This window comes from Primulina eburnea, chromosome 2, assembly GCF_022965805.1.
Source record: "Primulina eburnea isolate SZY01 chromosome 2, ASM2296580v1, whole genome shotgun sequence".
Lineage (NCBI taxonomy): Eukaryota > Viridiplantae > Streptophyta > Magnoliopsida > Lamiales > Gesneriaceae > Primulina > Primulina eburnea.
The window spans coordinates 37,909,847-37,932,287 of record NC_133102.1 but is presented as its reverse complement, the minus strand read 5'-3'; the positions used below and the strand labels follow the sequence as shown (position 1 = coordinate 37,932,287).

The 22,441-nt window shown below is 39.5% G+C and overlaps 2 protein-coding genes across 2 annotated transcripts; one reads left to right on the top strand and one right to left on the bottom strand.

Annotated features, from left to right (window-relative positions):
* Positions 1-6,112: 6,112 nt before the first annotated feature.
* On the bottom strand, positions 6,113-9,166 carry LOC140824280 (uncharacterized). The gene has a single exon (XM_073185880.1). It carries the CDS (start codon positions 9,164-9,166, stop codon positions 6,113-6,115), a length of 3,054 nt encoding a protein of 1,017 aa, XP_073041981.1.
* Positions 9,167-10,790: 1,624 nt separating this feature from the next.
* Positions 10,791-16,767, top strand: LOC140823101 (protein NETWORKED 4A-like). The gene is made up of 3 exons (XM_073184243.1): positions 10,791-11,080; positions 14,406-14,514; positions 14,847-16,767. Exons 2-3 carry the CDS (start codon positions 14,406-14,408, stop codon positions 16,529-16,531), a joined length of 1,794 nt encoding a protein of 597 aa, XP_073040344.1. The 5' UTR covers positions 10,791-11,080; the 3' UTR covers positions 16,532-16,767.
* Positions 16,768-22,441: the final 5,674 nt, after the last annotated feature.

Below are 22,441 nucleotides of genomic sequence, written 5' to 3'. Positions count from 1 at the left end.
TATTAGGTGTTCAGAATTTTCGTAAGTTCGCGATTACAGTGGGTGCACGGACCTGTACACGGACCCTGACATGGGGTCCGTGCCTTTGTTCCCTCAGCAATGTCTAGGACCCGAGTGTACACGGACCCTCACACGGACCCAAGCACGGGGTCCGTGCCTCTCCCCTTTCCGAGTACTCCTTTTACAGTATCTACACGGACCCTAACCCGGACCTTTAGACGGGGTCCGTGCCCTTGCTTTTCTACACACACCCCATACAGTGTCTACACGGACCCAAGCCAGGACCCAGACACGGGGTCCGTGTCCTCCTATTTTTGGGATACATTCTTTCATTCACTTAGGAATTGGGTTGAGGTTTTAAGTTAAGGTTTAATATGATGTTTTCATGATCGAGTCATGGGAAATTTTAGAACGTCCTAAGAAATGATCGAACTCGAGAGTAAGTATGATTTCTACGTTAATTTATGTGAGTTGAGCATACAAGTTTAGGTTAGTATGTTGCAGCAACGGCCCCGATCGAAGTCCAACGAATCCCTCAACGCCAATTAAGTATGTATGACGTGCAATAAAATATTTTAAGTTTTCGAGGTATGCTAAATGTCTTGTGACCAAATTATGTTAGGATTGGAAAGCGTTAAATTATGAACGGGGACCAATCCGCCCGTTAAATTATGAACGGGTTAGATCGTGGTTGTGAAGCGTTAAATTATGAACGTGGATCAACTGGCCTGTTAAATTATGAACAGGGATCTTATGTATGCGGCAGTGGATACGTCCCTGTCAGCCCAGTACTGTGGTATAGTCTGATCAGGCTCATTTATGTTACGGGTCACTCGCTTTGAAACATCCTCTACGCAAATGATGAAGTTATGTATGTTAAAGTATGTTCAAGTATGCAGCATGTTTATGAAAGGTTAAGTTATGGCACGTCGTAGTATGTATGTACGTATGTTCAAGTTTTAATGCGCAAGTTCAAGTTTCAAATTATGTATGTCCTATTTTAAAGTTGCATGCGACCTTAATATGTAGTACTCGTTATTCCAGTTTATACGTGTTGAGTCTTTAGACTCACTAGACTTGATCGATGCAGGTGACTATGTTGAGGAGACAGGAGGTGATGACCAAGGGGCAGGCTTGGGCTGAGTGGCAGGCTAAACCCGAGGACCGCAAGTTTATGTTTATGCAAATTTTTAAAATACTCTGATGTTTTGATTTGAACGTGAGACGTTTTGAGACAGTTTATTTTAGCAAAATTTTATTGATGACGGATGATGGTGAGATTTATTTTTATGAATGTTGAGTGACGACCGTATGAATGTTTTATTTAAGAAAATTTTTAATTCTTCCGCAAATTTTAAGTAGTGTAGAATACGGTTCGTTACACTGATAGACCTGTCATAGGAACTAAATGGGTATTTAGGAACAAGTTAGATGAGCATGGTACAATCACTAGAAATAGAGCTAGGCTAGTAGCTAAAGGATATAGTCAAGAAGAGGGAATTGATTATGATGAGACTTATGCCCCTGTTGCTAGACTAGAATCCATTCGCATGCTACTTGCTTTTGCTTGCTCTAGAGACTTTAAATTGTTTCAAATGGATGTTAAAAGTGCTTTTCTTAATGGTGATTTGAAAGAAGAAGTGTATGTTGAGCAACCTGTTGGTTTTGAAGATGTGCACTTATCTGATTATGTGTATAAACTTGATAAGGCTTTGTATGGTTTGAAACAAGCTCCTAGAGCTTGGTATGAGAAATTATCTACCTTTTTGCTGTCTAATGGTTTTTGTAGAGGTAAAGTTGATATTACCTTATTTACCTTGACTAAAAATAATGATTTGCTGATAGTACAAATATATGTAGATGATATTATTTTTGGTGCTACTAATGAACACTTGTGTAGAGATTTTTCTAAGCTTATGCAGGATCACTTTGAGATGAGCATGATGGGCGAACTCAACTACTTCCTTGGTCTCCAAATCAAGCAATGCAAGGATGGTTTCTTTGTCAACCAAGGAAAGTACATCAAGGAGATGCTAAAAAAGTTTGGGATGGAGTCTTCCAAAGCCTCATCCACACCTATGAGCACGACAGTCAGACTCGACAAAGATGAGGGAGGTAAACCTGTTGACCAAAAGTTATTTCGTAGCATGATTGGCTCCCTACTCTATGCGACTGCTAGTAGACCTGACATTATGTTTAGTGTTTGCTTGTGTGCACGATTTCAATCATGTCCAAAGGAATCACACTTATTCGCCTTAAAACGCATTTTCAAATATCTTTCAAATACTCCAAATCTCGGATTATGGTATTCTAAGAACTCATTTTTCGATTTAAAAGCTTACTGTGATGCCGACTTTGGAGGATATAAGGTGGATAGAAAGAGCACTAGTGGAACTTGTTTCTTTTTGGGAAATTGCTTGGTGTCATGGTTTTCTAAAAAGCAAAACTGTGTTGCACTTTCAACGACCGAGGCCGAGTATATGGCTGCCGGTAGTTGTTGTGCACAAATTCTTTGGATGAAGTATCAATTACTCGACTATGGTGTTACTTTTTCAAAAATTCCAATCTTTTGTGATAATACAAGCACCATATGTCTAACAAAGAATCCAGTTCAACATTCTCGTACTAAACATATTGACATTCGACATCATTTCATTCGTGATCACATTGAGCAAAATGATGTTGAACTTCACTATGTTGACACCAAGAATCAAATTGCTGATATTTTTACAAAACCACTAGATGAATCTACTTTTACTCGTTTGCGTGGTGAACTTGGCATGATTGAGTTGTAAACACTAGTCGAATACTCTCGTACATATTTGTTAAATTGAGGGGGAGTATTATTAATGTGAGCATTATAATGTCGGATAATACAAATTAATTGTATTTATCCATAATTATGGCTCAACATTCATTTATGTGCTAAATATTTTAAATTTTAGGTGTTCCTCATCTTGGCTACTTCGGAATCACCGCTCCTATTCGGATGCTCCGTTTCACCTCGGATCCACCGAACGTGTTCGGATCGTCCGAACCTGACCATAGGTTCCAGAACCTCCGATTCACTCTTCGGACCATCCGAACACACATCGGAGCGTCCGAACCTCCTTCCGATGTCATTAAATGTTCGCGCCTTCCCATGCCTGATTGTCAGACTTCGGACCCTCCGTTTACGCTTCGTAGCCTCCGTTCTAGGATCGGATCGTCCGAGTATTAATCGGATCGTCCGAACCTCCTGCCAGCTAACCGTTCCGTTCACATTCCGGACCTTCCGAACGCATGTTCGGACCGTCCGAACATGGCCTATAAATAGGCGTTCGGATCCTCTGATTTATTTGCCAATTCACATCTTCTTTCTTTCCCCACACAAAACACTCACTACTCACTATGCCTCCGCGCCGTAACGTAGCTGGCCGAAATGTTCGCCCTCGTCACGGTGCCTTTCACCATGATCTTACCCAACCACCCAACCCTCGTCCTACCCCACCTGAATTCGAAACCCGTAACATTCTGCCTGGTCGTACCCTTCACACCGATTATCTTCGTGCAAATTTCTTTACGTTGATTACTCTTATTGAGTCTCAACGTTGGGGAAACTTCTTTCTACCTTCCGTACCCGATCTCATCTACCCCTCTCTCATACATCAGTTCTATGCGAACTTTTCCTTAGTTCTTGGTGGTGATGACACTCGTGTTGTTACCATTGTTCAGGGTCGGTTCATTTCTTTTTCTACCGCCGACCTCTCCACTTGGTTCGATCTTCCTCGAGACGGACCGAGTGAGTTCTTTTCTCAGTCTTGGACTGAGAATGACCCCACTTTTGATCGAGTTACTGCCTTGACCACCATCTTCGGTCGTCCGCCTACTCCTGCCGATGACCGTCCTCATGCGAAGGACCTTCCTCCTCAGCTTCAGCTTGTTCTGAAGCTCATCACTTCTTCTATTGTTCCTCGCAGTGGAGACCTCTCCACTTGCAAATATCTCGATCTGTACATTCTCTATTATTTAGTCTCCCAGCGTCCTTTTAACCTTCCCCGTTTTCTTATGTATGCCATGGAGTACGCGGCTTCTTCTACTCGCGTCTCTTTTCCATTTGGCCGGTTCATTAACCGGATTCTAGCCCATCTGGGCATTGACTTTACAGATGAAGAATCCTTATCTATTTCTCCTCGCGAGACTATCGACCATGATACTGTTGTTAAGATGGGACTCTCTTGGAATCCCGTCTTATCCTCTTGGGTCATCGACAAGGATCGCATCTTTGCGTCCTATCGTCCGACCGAACACTTTCATGTTCCCTTCGGTCTCCTTCCTCCTCACGTTCAGACGAGAGGATTTCCCGCTGGTCCCCCTACTACGGGTACCACTCCTACCCCTTCGTTTGATATTCCCTCTACATCCCATCAGCGTGTTCCCGACCCTATTAGCACTCCTTTGATGACCATGGATGACCTTCCTCATGGCTTCACTCCGCCTGCTCCCTCTGGACCCTACGATCGGATTTTCGAGTATCTCGAGCGATTGGAGACTCGTTTCGACACTCGTTTTTCTCTTTTAGAGTCTACCTTAGAGCGCCATCATACCGAGACTTCTTCGCGTCTGGATTCCATCGAGGCTGAGATGAGGAGACATAGAGAGTCGCGGGATGCGGATTCTTAGCTTATGTTTTTGTTATTTTTTATTTTATCTTTATGCATCATTGTATAAAAGAATTGCATTTATTAGTGGATATTTTACCTGTTTATTTGTCTCTCTTTATGCTTATGTCTTTTTGCTTATCACAAAAAGGGGGAGAATTTATTTGGTTAAAATTGCTGTTAATTGGTTATTAAATAAATTCGCCTTAATTCAACCTCTTAGACTTGTTATTTGATTAAGGGGGAGTTATTTAATAACCATTTCGATTATGTTGATTATTGTTATCTCAATTTTTAACCAAGTTTTGTGATCATCAAAAAGGGGGAGATTGTTACGCCTTAAACGCATACAAATCTCGAGGATGAGATTAATGTTTTTAATGCTGTAACATATCCCAAAGTTTTTGTTTTGATGATACCAAAACTTGGATTAAAAATGTACTAATGTTTTATATTGAGGCATGCAGGAAATTAAGAACAGTTTACGTTCGGAAGATCCGACATTCGGTTCGGACGGTCCGAAATCGTGCAATTCAGAAGCAAAATAGAAGCTGTTCGGAAGCTGCGAGGAGAGCGTTCGGACGTTCCGAAGACGTGATCGGACGTTCCGAACACAAGCAATCAAATCACTTCAATGCGGAGACAAATTGATATGACTGATTGATCGAGTAAGATTTCGGACGCTACGAAGGACATTTCGGACGCTACGAAGTGTTGAAGATTTCAAATCTCCGGAAACGCGGGAATGTTCGGACGGTACGAACTGGAGTTCGGACCTTCCGAAGCTGTGCATAGACGGTCTGAAAGAACTGTTCGGAAGCAACGAAGTTTGATCGGTTCCTCCGAAGCATATGTTCGGACCCTACGAAGTCAAGAACGGACGATCCGAAGTCATCCCAAAATTACGGAAATTGATTTCAATCACATCGGACGTTCCGAAGCATAAACAGAAGATCCGAACCTTGGCGTCCAAGACTAGTATAAATAGGCCTTTGAGGATGCATTTTCACATATCCCACTCCACTCTCTTGTCTCTTACAAAGCTTTCTACTATCTCTTGTGTGCGTTGATTAAAAGAGTTGTAATATCAAAAGAGTTGTAGAAAAAGAGTGAAAGTAATACTCCCGAGTGGGTTGTAAAGTTCGTGGCTATCCTTGGAGCCCTCAAGGCCAAGTAGACGCATCGAGGCGTGGTTGTAAAAGCTAGCTTGGAGCTCCTAAAGCCAAGTCGATATAGTGATACCTCGATCCTCATCGAGAAGGGAAGACGTAGACGATTCTTCGTCGAACTTCCATAAACATCTCTATCCCTCTTTACTTTACGCATTTACTTTACTACGCATTTATTTTACGCACTTACTTTACGCATTCATTTGTGATTGTCCCTCAAGTCTTCCGCTTGCAATTTTTGCAAACTCGTTTTAAAAACGCTAAAGGGCCTAAAAGAACCTATTCACCCCCCCTTTAGGTTCTTCACTTCTCACATTTTTCATCCCAGCCAAACTCTTTGGCTCTCCTTAGGGCTTGGAAGAAAGGGTAACTCCGGTGTGCAGATCGAGAAATAAAGCGTGATAAGGCGGCGATTCTCCCTGTGAGCCTCTGTACATCCTTGACTGATTTTGGGGATGCCATTTCAGTAATAGACCTGACTTTCTCCGGATTGACCTCAATTCCTCTCTCGGTGACCATGAACCCAAGGAACTTGCCACTCTTAACTCCAAATGTGCATTTGGTTGGGTTTAACCTCACCCCATACTCTCGGAGAGTAGAAAAAGTCTCTTCGAGGTCTGGGATGAGCTCATTGTGTGCCCGAGATTTCACCAAGATATCGTCTACGTAAACCTCGATATTCCGCCCGGCTTGCTTGGTGAATATCTTGTCCATCAATCTTTGATATGTAGCCCCGGCATTTTTTAACCCAAAGGGCATGACCACATAGCAAAAGGTTCCTCCCGAGGTAATGAAGCTAACCTTCTCCTGATCTTCCCGGGCCAAGGGGATCTGATGGTACCCCTGGTAGGCATCCATGAAGCACAGCAATTCATACCCCGATGTCGAATCCACCAGTTGATCAATCCGGGGTAGGGGATAGCAGTCTTTTGGGCAGGCTTTGTTTAGATCCCTGAAGTCAACACACATCCTCCATTTGCCAGCTGATTTGGGTACCAAGACTACATTGGATAGCCAGGTGGGAAACTGGATTTCTCTAATCTGCCCGGCCCTCAATAGTTCCCCCACTTGATCGGCAATTACTTTATCCTTCTCGGGACCGAAGTGTCTCTTCCTCTGCTTTACTGCCCGAGAACCCGGGATGATATTTAACTTGTGCTCTGCTACGTGGGGGGAGATTCCTATCAATTCTGATGAGGACCATGCGAAGATATCCGCATTCTTTGCTAGGCACTGTAGTAATTGAGCCCGGGTCACTGGCTCAAGATCCCGGGCTATCTTTGTTGTTTTCAAGGGCTGCCCGGGTAAGATGCTTACTTCCTCCTGCTCCTCCCCTTCCACCATGTATACCTGTTGGATAGAGTGCACCTCCTCCTTCCCTGGTCTCCTACTCTCTCCACTTCGTCGGGCTCTTTTATTTTCAACTTTGACGGTTTCCGCATAGCACTTGCGGGAAGAGGGCTGATCTCCCCTTACTTCTCCAACTCTGTTCCCCACCGGGAACTTTAACTTCTGATGGTAAGCCGAGGCTACAGCTCGGAGAGCGTTCATAGCCGGCCTGCCTAAAATGATATTGTAAGAGGTAGGAGCACTTACCACCGTGAAAACCGTCATCACCGTCTTCCTGAGCTCCTCAGCTCCTATTGTGAGGGGCAAGGTGATTTCCCCCCGGGGGTAAACTGTGTGGCCAGCAAATCCGAATAATGCCGTTTCCACTGGCTGCAAGTGGTAGCCCTCCAAGTCCATCTGATCCAAGACCTCCTGGAAAATAATGTTCACCGAGCTTCCTGAATCGATGAAAATCCGGCGGATGTCATAATTTGCCACCTTCGCTTGGATGACCAGGGCATCATTGTGTGGGAGGCTGACTCCCTGCAGATCCCGGGGACCAAAACTGATCACCGGCCCCTCATCCCTCCCTACATCCTCCACTCCAAAACTCTCTTGTCGGGAATGTGCTTTCCTGGCCCGGTTGGAATCTCCATCCGTTGATCCCCCCGAGATCATTTTAATCACCCCAAGGGTGGGCGACCCTCCTCCGTCCCTGTTTTCCCGACCACGAGACGTTTGACCGATATTATCTTTTTTTTCTTGTCTGACCTGGCCTTTATCCCCCGGTTTGTACCCTGCATCTTTATTTACCCACGGGAGCCCCCGGGGCTTCTTTGTTAACTGTGTCTGCTCCCCGGGGCCCGACTGGGAAGGGGCCCGTTTCAGTCGTCGGCACTCACTTGTGCTGTGAGCACATTCTCCATGATAGGAGCACATCTTGGGAGCGTGTGGCAGGGTTGGAGGTGACCGATATAATTTGGGTCCCTGATCACCGCTGCAAAGATGGACTCCTTCATCCCTGCGCGGCTTCATGGGGGCGTATCTAGAGAAACGCCCGAGATTATTTCCCCGGGCGTTGTCCTCAGCTTTCCCGACTCGATCATTTCTTTCTCGACGGGTGGACTCCCTCTTCTGCCGTTGCGCTTCCTCCATGTTTATGTACTTTTCTGCTCGGGACAGCAGATCCTCAAAATTCCCGGGCTGCTTTTTCACCAAAGACCTGAAAAAATCTCCCTCCTTGAGTCCCTGAGTGAACGCTGTAGTTTTGGTTTCAGGAGCACAAGCCGGCACCTCCAGGGATGCTTTATTGAACCGGCGAATGTACGCCCGAAGAGATTCATCACCTGATTGCTTTACCTCGAATAAGCTAAAGGCAGTCTTCTTATACCTCTTGCTGCTGCTAAAATGGTGCAAGAAAGTGTCTCTGAAACCTGCAAAAGATTGTATGCTCCGGGGTTTCAACTTTTCAAACCACCTCTGGGCAGAGTCCACTAAGGTGGTGAGGAACACCTTGCACTTGATTTTGTCAGAGTAGCAATGTAACATGGCCATATTCTCAAACCGGGTGAGATGCTCGTCAGGGTCTGAGTTTCCATCATACTCCCGTATTTTGGTAGCTTTGAAATGAGCTGGGAGGGGCTCACTCACAATCTCCAGGGAGAAAGGGCATCCCTGGGAAGCATCCGGGGCTGAAACCTGAGATGACCCTGCTTTAGCTTCCAACTCTTTCACTTTCTTCTTTAAATCTTCTAGCTCCTGGACCATAGAACAGGTAGGAGCTTTGGAAAATGCCTGGGAATTCTCTTCTCGGTCTCTTTCTTTTTCAAGAGGAGACTCTCCCATTGCCTCATTTTCCTTTGAATGACTGGGTTCAGGTAGGCCCCTTTCGGCGAGGGCTTTTTGGACCGCAGCAGCTATCAACTGAGCCAACTCCTCTGGGAGGTGACTGGGCAACGAATTTTCTTGACCTCCTTCCGGATTTTGAGGACCAGAGTGGTTCCCCGTAGTTTTACGAGTGGTAACCATATCTACGTCTTCAGCTACAGTTTCCCACAGACGGCGCCAATGATGTCTACCGGGCAAATCGGGTGGTAGCCGGGTGGGCGATTTGCCAAGTCGAGTGTTTAGATATATATGCGAACGTTAATACGAGCTACTGATGGCCCAGGGTGGTTGAGCTCCCTGTCACCTGAATGACAACGCCCGGGATGATTTGAGTAGTAACCCTGAAACCACAGAATGATAGGGGAGCGCCGGAAGTTGTTCCGGCGTATCCACTCCGACGCTCAAGTCAGTGATGTACGCAAAGGAAAACTTCGAAAGTAAGACTATTTGTGAGTGCTTGTGAGTATTCAGAGAAGAGTCGATACCTCTGTGAAACACCAACGGAGGGTACTTATAGATGAAGCTGGTGGATAACTTGCCCGTAAAGTTCGGATGGTGGTCCATGACTTGAGATCATGGGCCACGTTGCAAAGTGGTGGGCCATGTACTGGGAGTGGACTTGGTCATGGAGTGTGGGAGGATGGGCTCCGTGATGTCCGGAAGACGTGGTAGTCAGAACGTGTCTCTTCCCCGGATATCTTCCACCCGGGTGCTTCGGAGGTACTTTTCGGACCGGGAAGTTTTTACCCCGGGTATTGGCTAATTATTCACTGGGCGGTGGCTCGCCAAGTAGTTCATTGGGAATTCTTCAGATAACTGAGTGCACAACTTGCCGGGCGTCTGAAGATCCGGAATCCCGTTTTTCACCCCGGTTTAATGAAAGTAATTGCATTTTGATATTTTCTCCCTGCTCTAATCTTGCCCAAGTTTGAGGACCTCTCGGGTCAGGGTCTGTATCCGGGGCCCGGGTTCCCTTGGGGCATCAATACGATAGAGGATATTAGGATTAATTTATGTTTATTATAGTACAAATATTATAGTCGGTCCCAAAATCGAACAGCTCATAATTTTTATATTTAAGCAAACGATTCGATGGTGTAAATTGAATATATTTTTGTAAATAAACTGTATATATAATTGCTTCACTATTCATTAGTTTGTTTAAAACTAAAAAATATATCATAAACCAAATAATTTTAATAAATACACACATTAAAGTATCATAACTCATATTTAAGACTCATTGTAACTCTGAAATCAATGGCTCCCATTATAGTTGCAAATTATAATTTTCAAAATATCGTTTTCAAAATTCAAATCGGTCGTAGCTTGTAACCACAAATTTATTAAACCTTGATCATCAACCATAGATACAAAATCATTAAAAAAAAATGCTCAAAGGCCGTTTCCGAATTGGTGAAACAGGTATATGTTTGACCAATTGTTATGAATCTGATTTTCTCTATTAATATTTTTTTCAGTCTGACTATCATAGTTCGCAGATTAGCATAAAAGTTTAGTCGGTGTGTATTGAAAAATAACGAGGAAAAATTCAGTATCATAAAAAAATATTAAAAATACCACAAACACTAAAATCAATAAAAATCATATAATACGAATGATTACAACAAGAACTAAGCTGATTTATTTGGTGGGAAAGCAACAAAAAACATTAGAAAACAAAATTTAAGAAATCTTTCCATAAAAAAGTGAAATATTACAAAAACCCATTAATTAAGAGACAAGAAAAGTTTGACTAAAGGACAATATACTTCCCACCTCGTCTCATCTCCAAATGCCATGTTCACAAGAATTGAGATTCCACTCTTTTCCCACTATCATCTCTCTATGACCAAATACATATGAATGAATAAATCTAAAAACAACTGTTCAATCTTTTTCTTCATATTTTCTTTTTGTCTTTCTTGCTGCAGATTCGGATTCTTCGTTTCGTTCTTTCGTTTTTCAACCTTGTAGTTTTCAGAAGGTTTTCTTGGTTTTCCATCATCGAGCAGGAGATTTCATCTTTGGAAGAAACACAAAACTCCATTAAAGGTGAGAGCTTTTGCTGATCAATACTCTGTTTTCCTCCTTCCACTTGATTCGAAATCTGAGATTTTAAAAACAGAATTTTTTGTGGGTTTGAAGAATTATTACAGCATGAAATCTCTTACATATTTGTGATATTGTTGAAATTATTATGTATGTTGGCATCTCTTAATCTTGATCTGAGGTATGTATGAATGGGCGGTGGAGAGGTCTCTTTCAGTGTGTGAACTTTGAAAATCTTGAAGATGAAGATAGTAGCAGTCCCCCAAGCCCACATCTTCTCTTAAAATTTAATTTTTTTTCCCTTGAAATTTAATTTTTTTTTCTTTCAGAATAAATTATATATATATATAATTTATATGGGCCACATGATTTTTGCAATTTTCATTGATTTCTTGGAGCAACTTTTTTCAGGGCTAAAAAAAAGGGTTTATTCAAGAATTTGTGTCCTTGTACTATAGTGACTCTTGCATTTTCTACTTTCTAATTTGAATTAGTTTTAACTCATTGTTTTAGGAAACACCAAAACTCGTCTTAGTGGTCAATTTTGCGAAAAAAAATTCAATCCCATCAGTTTTATAAAAATATATTATGTTTATGTCAAAAATATCATTTTTTTTAAATATAGATCGAATCAATTCATCTCATATATTAAAAAAATTATTTTATTAATTAAAAAAAAAAGATGGAACCCGATGCGTGGATGTAGCTGGAAGTCTGTAGTTAGAACAGAAGTGCTAATCTTTTTAAATATGTTTATTATGTGTCTATTTATTGATTTATATATTTTATTTTCTCTGTGGACGCGCTTTAGGGATGTGGTTGTTAGCACGTACGGTTTTATGATTTATTTAAAGTATTGGAGTGATTTTTTTTTTTTCTGAAAATATATTTTGAGAAGTAACTTAGAATAAATATGATATGTTATTGGTTAAGTTTTCGAAAGAAATATTATTTTTTATTGTAAATATACATGTTTATCTGAATGTGCTGTATTATTTAATCTTTTTAATGTTAATCGTAATGTGATTTGTTTTAAATTAAAAATATTTTTAAGTGTGTTGAAAAGGTTTTTTAATTATACATTATGCCTTTAGATTTATGTCAATAAAATAAAGTTTATTTAAACAATTTAATTATACAAGGGATCCAATGTCAGGGATTTAATTAATATAGTGCTATTACTAATTTAAAAGTTTATAGTTATTTTTTGTGTAAAACAAATTTTATATAAGTGTGCCATAAAATATAAATTTTTTATTTTACCTAACCTTATATGATTCTAACAAAACAAACAAAATCTTTTAAATTATTCAGCGTCTAATTTAATTTCTAACATGATAATTTCTTTTTCTCAACAACCATTCTAGCGAACAATGAAGTTAATGAAAATCAAGCACTTAACCTTGGTTTGGATAGCAATTGTAAACTTGAGTATTTAATATTTTACCAGAATTTATTGTTGATGCTAATCATATAACGTAAAAGGTTTTTAAATCACAAAGTAGCTTGAGTGCCTCATTTTTATTGTTCTTTTAGGAAAGAAAATTGGCAAGATTCTATGTTTTGGCATAAACAAAGAACATGTGAGTCAAATGATTAGCTTTGTAGAGATATTGATTCCAAAGAAAATACATAAGGCAAGACACTTTAATCCAGAATCGATGAACTGATGAAATCAAGTGACTGTTGATACGTAGGGCGACAACTTTTTATATCAACATAGAGAAAGAACATAGGTACGAGAAGTTTTTCAAACATAAGTTAATTTAATCACGGGATGAAATTCTCAGCTTCATTTTGTGTTACATTTCGTACTGGTGTGTTACAATCAAATTTTTTTTTTTTTTTGCATTTTGGGTTCCTCACATTTTAATGAAAGTTTACGGTTCGTACCGATGTGTTACAATCAAAAATTTTCTTGCACAACAATGAAAATTAAGTGCCAATTATATCATATATATTTAAGTAGCTGAATATAAGAATGTGAAAGGAAAGGAAAAACATGTTATAGGACAAATTCATAATTCTAATATTGATGTGTTTGTTTGGTATATTCTGAAAGATAAAAACATCTATGGTTTCTCTTCTTTGATATGATTTTTCTATGCTACAACCGAAGTGTTCTCTCACCGTAAGATTTGGCGAAATTTTAGTATTTGGATCGTTAACACGTAATACAAGTTTCTTTAAAATATGGGGAACTCACATGATCTAATTCTCGTTGGACGATAGACTAAACTTGTTTGATTCTGTTATTACTATAGTAATAACAGTAGTTACAAATATAAAGATTATAGTATTATTGATTATCCTGGCTAGTTCTAATTTGGTAATAAATTCATGAATCACCACTTGTCATAAATTTAGTTTATTATTTTTGGAAAGTTATTTCTAGCATATTTTTGGTTTGAAGAATCATAACTGTGTGAGGGCCTCATCATTTTCTTGCCACATATTAATATTCTATCGAATTTCTTGGCCGGCGCTAAATTCAGTCGCTATTCTGCTGGTGTGAAGATGGTTTCCATGTTATTTTTATCCTTTTGCTTCAATGTTGTCATTGAGAACCATATGAATGGAATCCAAATAAACCTTAGATGTGTTGAATATTTTTTTGTCAACTTGTGGAGTGCTTGTGCTAATACCTTCAAGAAAAATCGTTGCCATTGTTATGGAAATGTTCAAGGCTGTAAATCCCAGAGCAGGACTCAAAACCAATCAGCTAGTTTTGTAAGTTGTTAAGCCTCCTAGATTAATTAGTTACTCCACAATTTCACTCGGAGCCGACTTACCTTATGCAACTCATGCACCTCAATCAAGTTTATAATGCAGACATGTAGCAATTTATCAGTATTTGACCGGATGGTAGCGATTTCTCAAGTCATTCATTCCACTGCATTGATTCTCAGTGCGAGAACCATTGTAAGACTATAAACATGAGAGGAGAGGCCAGATCCAAAAACTTCACAAGCGAGAGACTAGAGAGGATAGTCTAAATAAAGATCAACCTTCTAGATTGGCGAGACTCCCAAACTTCGTTGTCACTTCACAATTTAGTGTGGAGCTGATATGGCGAAATAAGAATTACTTCTAATGATTAATTAATGGGTATTTCTTTTTATGGCTCAAGTGTATTAATTTTCTTTTTGCTTTTTTTTTTTTTGGATTTTTACTCACATTTATATAATGGTATTTACTTGGCCAAAAATCTTGTTCTGCTAATCTGTTCGATCAAGAAATATTTGCTGCAATCATCTTGAAGTCAATGTTCCACATGTTATCTTCTTTTGTTTGTACTTTTGATGTGATCTTTGGCGCCTGATTCCAGATGAAATCGAGTAAAATAAAGAGTATGGAATCAAAAAAGTCTCACTCCTGGTGGTGGGATAGCCATGTCAGTCCCAAGAACTCGAAATGGCTGCAGGAAAACCTTGAAGGTAAAATATTTCAAGACTCATTGCTCTACGTTCTCGACATAAAAATATCGGATAAAGTTGTATCACACTGCAAGGAGATGCACTTATATATGTGATAAACCAGTTTGTTAACAGTGGAACTGTGTCATTAGGTCTCGAGTTCGATCACATCATCTATAATATATTTTAAAACTTGTCATCACTTATGTTTAGCTCTCTACTAGGGAAAATAAGGTTAGTAATTTACTTGGACAACCTTATTTATGTTTATTTTTTGATCATAATATATATTTTTTAACATAGTTCTCTTGGTGGATTTTGTAAATACTTGATTCAAAGGTTGTTTATTTCAGAAATGGATCAACACGTGAAACGGATGCTGAAACTCATAGAAGAGGATGGGGATTCGTTTGCCAAAAAGGCCGAAATGTATTATCAGAAAAGACCAGAGTTAATCATTTTAGTTGAGGAGTTATATAGAATGTATCGTTCGTTGGCGGAGCGGTATGATAATGTGACTGGTGAACTCCGAAAAAACATTCCGTTAGATCTTCAATCGCAGGGCTCTGGAGTATCTGAGGCAGGATCCGAGCCAAGGTTAAGTCGTCGTAAATCTGGTCCGCGTGCTGCTGGATTCGACTTCTTTCTTGGAAGTGGTGGAAGTGGCTCGGACTTGTATAGTAAAGAAGGAGACGAGTCGTCTACTTTGGACTCAGAGGCGGAATCGGAAGATTCTTCTGTGAACAACTACTCGAGCACACAGAGTAATGATGATGAACAGGGACTGCGGAGGAGGATTGTCGAGCTCGAGGTCGAGCTTCGTGAGATAAAACAGAAGTCTCAGATGCAACGGGAGGAACGCGATCAAAATTCAGATTTTTCTGCTGAACTGGTAACATCATATGAAGATCTGAAGGCAGCAAATGAAAAGATTCGCAGATCAGGAGAAGAAATTACCCACTTGAAACTCGAGCTTCAAAAGTACGAATGTATGAGCGATTCAAATAATTTTCTTTCCGAGGATGATATGAAGCGGAAAAATCCAAGTGTCTTGGATTCCGTTACAGAAATCGAAGAAAGTACCGATAGACAAAAGAACGAGGTTTTGGATCAAGACAACAAGATTCAAACGCTCGAGGAAGGCCTTAGAATCACAGAAGAGAAGCTTCATTTGGCAGAGGAGGAAGTTTCAAACTTGAGGCAAGAACTAATCAACAAGGATGGCTCAATTCAGAATTTGCAAGATCAGCTCAAAACAGCATCTAAAGATGTTTCTGGCTGGAAAACCAAACTCGAGAAAGAGAAAAGGGAGGTCTCAAAGATACTAGATCGAATAGCGAGGTACAAAAACAATCTTTCTGATCGTGATCAAGAAATACGGGGACTGAAAGAAGCTATGTCCAATGCCAATAAGAGCTTATCTGAAGAAAACGATCAACTTCAAGCACAAATAACTAGAATTTTGAAGGAGAGAACTTATTTGGAGGATAATCTAAAGGAAATGGATTTACGTTGCCAGTTCTTGGAAGAAGACATGAGACGAGTCAAGTTTGAAAAGGACGAGTTGCAAGTTATATTTGAAGCTCAAATTCGCCAGTGGAAAGCCGACATTACAAAGAAAGACGCACAACTGGAAGAACTAAACAGAAATCTTGAAACACTTGAGCTTGAAAACAACACGCTGATGGCTGAAAAAGATGATTTGAATTCAAAGGTTGCAGCACTGGCAGAAGAGATTCATTCGAAAGAAGATTATGTCGACCAAATCAAGAATGAGTTGAATAAACTTCAAATGGAGCATGTTGAATTGATATCTGGAGCTGAGGCGGCACGTAACACTGTGAAGGAGATAAGCTTGAAAGTTGAGGAACTCGAAACCGAGGTGGAGAGACAAAAAGGAATCATTCTTGAAGGTGCTGAGAGAAAACGAGAGGCGATACGGCAGCTTTGTTTCTCCCTCGAGCATTACCGGAGTGGGTATCATGAACTTCGAATGGCTGTTGTTGGGCACAAACGACTCCCGGTAACAGTATCGTGATGCTGCATTATCTTTTCTACTTCGAGTATCATTTTGTTCTGATCCACTGGTGAGTTGAGGTTTCATCAATATATCCGTAGTTGGTTTGCAATAGATGAGGTTTGGTCTTACTTGTATAGTTGGTTGTGCCATTTCTGATCTTGACAAAGATATTCTTTGTGGTTTTGTTTTGTGTAGTTTTTGAGAGGGGAAGCCAAACTTTATTCATGAAATTTTAATATCAAGATGAAATGAAATCAAGAATTATTATTATTATTATTATTATCATCTAATTTAATAATATTTATGTAGATACATGTCACGTCCCCAACCCCTAATCAAGAGGCAAATTTATGTCTATGGCTTCTGTGTGTGTATAGTTGTGTATATATAGTTGGAGTACTTTCTCGCATCCACCATGGAAATTTAAAAATTTAAGTTTTGACATAAAAAATGGGTGTGTAGAATTGTTTATTTTTGCGTTAAACGATGTATACCAAACCAATTGGAGATTAGCAAAGTTGGTCTATCTTGTAAATTACTATCAATGGATCTCACTCTTTTTGATCGTCTAATTAAGTCCACGATCGGATACTAAATTTCTTGTTTCGATCGCATTAGAGATATTAAACAATTTTGCATCGAGATTGGATCGTTGGAATTTCAAAGATCTTGTGACGATGTGGCCGTAGAATTTTTCTTGTGAAAATTCAAGGTGGTCAAAATTTTGAATGGAGGATGGGGGAGAGAAATTTTCTGTGTGCAAAAACTCACTTTTCATATAATCCTTAATGAAAATAAGAATTCTAATGGAATTAGGATTATGTGTTTATGTATAGATATATATGTAAAATTAAATAACGATTATTTAAATTTTTTAATTAACTTATTACTTAAAAAATTCTATGCTCCTCTATAATATTATGTGAGAATCTTGTACATATTAGTAGCCGGCACTACAAAAATCATTATTTTATTAGCAAATTGTAAATTTACTTAATAAATATGAACTAATTATAACCACGATCTACGATCAAACAACGTCGTTGTCTCAATGATATACATCTTGTTCGTATAATCAAAATTGAAAATTTCGAAGATTAAATTTCCACTGATCCATTTTTTTCCAGTTGTTAGTTTTGTGAACTTTTTCACCAAAATAAACCATTTCTCTCTCCTTACTCAATTAGCAGTTAGGCTAATTTCCACTTCTTCCATCATATAGAATCAAATCATACTCCTTTATAAGTATTTTGTTCGATCTCCATCAAGCTACAGACGTCAAATTCAACTCGTCGAACTTGACTATCTCAATGTGAACATCGAATCCAATACTTGTGTGACCATTAATGGTTCGAAGACATAGCTAGTCAAGGGTTCACAACTTCATATGATTTAGAATAACATTTATTCTATTCGGGCTTATTCTAATTTGTCCTATTCTTTTCATCAACATCTTGATCAAAATGTCAGAACTAAATTATGATTGCATCCATTGGATCATGGTAAAAATTTCTAGCAGAATCGCCTCATGATCTTATAGGTAGCATTGATAATGCCAGCAAGAATATTAAATTATGGTTAGCGTACAGTATGGTTTCTTCAACTCATATTTCTCGATCGAATTTTCAACCATTGGTACATCGAGAGTTGCAAATAAATTCGATAACGATATGATATATATTTGAGTAGTAATAGTGACATCATATGAACAACTAGGAAAACACATTTCTCTAAAGCACTTATAATGCTCTGGTCAGAGACTCCTTGCACTATTAACTAATTGGATCACATAGGATATCTTCGCTCATAGGCGAACAGTGAATCTCCGACTACAATGCATTGCCTTCTACATATTTCGAAATTACACCCAACCTCGCCACTTGATAACTCTCAATAGAGTCGGTAAACGATTCAAAGTGCCACTCTAGTACGCAGAGTCTCTATGTTGTCCCGGGTCAATGATGTACAACCATAACTGCGGACTATTTCACTCGATAAGTGATAACCACTTGGACAGTCCGAGAGAAAGTAGTTCAATGCACCATCATATGATCACACATCTGTATGAATGAACATCTTCATGCCCTTACCAATGAAACACTACATCACATATGCTAGTCTCAAGTTCAAGTGACCTTTATTCTTATTTTAGGCAGTTGATTCGACTAGGAACTTGTTTAAAACATACGGTACTCTTACTAATGAGTTTTGTGATCTTAAATTGCGAGGCAGACCTCATGGTACCTATAGTATATTCAAGAGCTTTATCTATGCAACTTGCATAGTATACAGATGAAGTAAATGCCATAATTGGATAAAACCATAAAATATTATTAAAATAAAGATTATTTTTACATAAGAGTCAATAAAGTCCAAGCCACAGGTTGCCTCGCTAGGCACCACTCTAACAATCTTTCATTTGCCCTGCAGCCAACTATCCATCGATTTTAGACCCATTGTTTCACTATACTTCTCAAACAGTGGTCCTGGTAGGGGATTTGTCAGTGGATCAACAACATTATCAGTAGAGGCGACTCACTCAACTGATATGTTTCATTTTCCCACGATCTCATGGATTACGTGGAACTTCCTCAGTATATGTTTGAATAACTGATGAGACCTTAGTTCCTTTGTTTACACAATGGCATCGATGTTGTCGCAGTAGACCGAGATTGGATCAAATATTTGAGAAATAACACCCAACTTTTGAATGAAATTCTTCATCCAAACAGTCTCTTTTGATGCGGCTGATTCAGCTGTGTATTCAGCCTCAATGGTTGAATCCGTTGTGGTGTCTTGCTTGGAACTCTTCTAAGAAACAACACCACCATTGACCTTGAATTCAAATCCAGATGTTGATTTTGAATCATCAACATTTGATTGGAAGCTAGAATCAATATAGCTTTTCAACCAAACTCGATTCAATTCATCGATGTTATCATTCTTAGAACGCGAGCTATTGCAGCTCATTGGAGAATATCGTGTTTGAAATTTCTTCAAAGGCACCAGCACACAATCCTTCAACATTCCACAAAATCGAGTATTGTTCCTCTCGTTGCATCTTTCTCGGATATTCTCCCACACAAAGTACCTACCTATGTCTTGATACATTTACAACTCATCTCTACGCTTTCTGTCATGTCTGCTTTGTTGATTTAATTTTCCTTTTACTGCGTCTCCTACTCTTCTGCCTTGTGTCATTCCATCCACCATCACTAGGTGGTGTTCCATGAATTTACCAGTTGGGGCTACACTATCCTTGAATATTGACCCTGTTTTCCCACCAAATCTTCACACTCTTACTAACTCAAGCCAACTCGAAACTCCATCTAATCATAATAACACCCCCACAACACCTACACCAGAGCCCACCAACCACTCTAATGTGGCCACACTAGAAATTGAGTGTGAACATTACTATTGAACCTAAAACCTCACCTTCTCGAAGTGACCATAATCAACCACCCGACATCTCACTCCCACCTCGAGCCATATTTACCCGGTCCAAACACAATATCCATAAACCAATTCCAAAAAACTTACCCTTACCACTCAACTCCAAAAAGATACTCTTGAACTCCCCAAGTGGCGAATTGCAATGTCTGAAAAATTTGATGCTTTACTATGTAATGGGAAGTGGAAACTAGTGCCACTTCATCCAAGTCAAAATTTGGTTTGTTGTAAGTGAATTTTTCTCACTAAATATTTACTTAATGGATCTATTGACAGGTACAAATTTTGATTGGTTGCTAAAGGCTTCCACCAACGCCCTGGGGTTGACTATTATGAAACCTTCAGTCACGTCATCAAGCCCACCGTTGTGCGCCTCGTTCTCCGCCTTATGATCAACTAAGTTTGGTCACTTAGACAACTTGATGTCAACAATGCCTTTCTTCAAAGTACTCTCACAAAGGATATGTTTATGTCTCAGCCCTTGGGCTTTATTTACTACAACCATCCTGATCATGTTTGAAAGCCACACAAGGCTATCTATGGCCTCAAACAAGCCCACGTGCTTGGTATCATGAATTGTACCAATTTCTTCTCCAATGTTGGTTCACCAATTCTGTTGCTGACACCTTGTTATTCATCTTCAAAAATAGTGGCACCATTATTTATCTTCTAGTCAATGTTGATGATTTATTTATTACTGCAATGATACCGAAGCAATTCAAACTTTTATTTTGGAACTTACTCAGTGCTAATCCTTGAAGGACCTTGGCCCCTGACATATTTTATTGGAGTGAAAGTTACATACCACATCAATGGTCGCTTCCTCAGCCAACGCAAGTAAATCACTGATCTACTCACCAGAACTCACATGATTGAAGCCAAGCCTTTTCCCAGCCACTATAAACTAGTCCTACTCTCACTTTACAATCTGGTACACACTTCCGATCCTACCAAATATCGAACAATTGTTGGTAGCCTTCAACATCTCTCTCTTACTCGACTAGATGTTGCTTATATGCATCCGATAAACAAACTCTCTCAATTTATGCATCAACCTACCAGTGACCATTGGAATGCGGTCAAGCGCCTACTAAGGTATCTTTGTGGCACCTTAGATCATGGCATCACACTTTGCCGAGACTCACCAAAAACACTATATGCCTTTTTGGAATCTGATTGGGCGGGAAATTAATTGGGTGGGAAATAAATATGAGTTCACCTCGACTAGTGCTTACGTTTTCTATACGAGTAACAACCCTATTTCTTGGAGTTCTAAGAAGCAACGTAGTGTAGCTCACTCTTCCGTTGGGGCTACGTATTGATCGGTAGTCTCCACTACTGCAAAAATTTGTTGGATTTGCTCTCTCCTAACAGAACTCGGTGTCACTATTACCCAGCAACCAGTTGTTTATTGTGATAATGTCGGTGCCACAAATCTATGTTCCAACCCAATGTTTCACTCTCTCATGAAGCATGTTGCTCTTGACTATCATTTTACCAAATAACAAGTTCAAAGTTGCTTACTTTAAGTGTCGCACATTTGTGGCGTTGATCAACTAGCCGACCCTCTTACCAAACCTCTTGCTCATGCTTAGTTTGACTCTCTTAAGGCTAAGATCGGACTTTTTCCAAGACCATCCATCTTACGAGGCCATGATAAGCATAGGCAATCACATTGACAAAGTCACGAGATCAAATCAAGTGATTGCCACTCAATTATTGTAGTTATGTTATTATATTAGATAATTACCCAATTTAGTTCCTTGTAACTAGCTTTCCTTTACGTGCTTATCATGTAATTTGAATATATATGTTACCAATTGACTAGTCACAATTTTTCAATTTACTTTTAATTATCTAAATTCTATAGATTGCCTTTGCTGAAGAAGGATATCAAAGTGCTGATGTGCTTTAGATCATGCACAATCAAAAAATATGAGTGAATGAATTTTGGATTCAAGGTGATCGTTTCAAATGAGTCCAAATTGGAACTGATCTCCAATATTCACTACGGTAGATGGTGAGAAAGTTCTCATGAGAAACAATATGTATTTGAAGGGATTGGTTCCATTAAAATCAAAATAGAGGATGGTACTTACAAAACTTTGGTGTTCCAAAACTAAAAACAAATTTATTTTCTCTTGGAAATATCAATCTACTTCATCCTTTCTTAGCCAAATGACGAAGTTCTTACTGTCACAATGGGTGCAATATAATTGTGGTTGTGATACCTCTTGTCCCAAATGGAAAAAATTAAAAAAATGAATTTACAATAGGTTACAATGGATTTATATAGCAACTTGGGTTAATCATTTTCGTAAACCGAGGACGAATATGAAATAGTTGTTATAGATACCCATTGTGCAGTCACGCGGGTATGAGTCCGGACTCAAGGCATGACAAAATGGTATCAGAGCCATTCACCGGCAAAGAACACCGAGAAATAAGCGCTATGCGGGACAAAGTGTTATGTGC

What these genes read in the sequence shown, in the direction of transcription:
- LOC140824280 (XM_073185880.1), bottom strand. Translation starts at nt 9,166, where the DNA reads ATGGTTACCACTCGTAAAACTACGGGGAACCACTCTGGTCCTCAAAAT.
- LOC140823101 (XM_073184243.1), top strand. Translation starts at nt 14,406, where the DNA reads ATGAAATCGAGTAAAATAAAGAGTATGGAATCAAAAAAGTCTCACTCC. An exon ending in GCTGCAGGAAAACCTTGAAG is followed by an intron (nt 14,515 to 14,846) that starts GTAAAATATTTC and finishes TGTTTATTTCAG; the next exon opens with AAATGGATCAACACGTGAAA.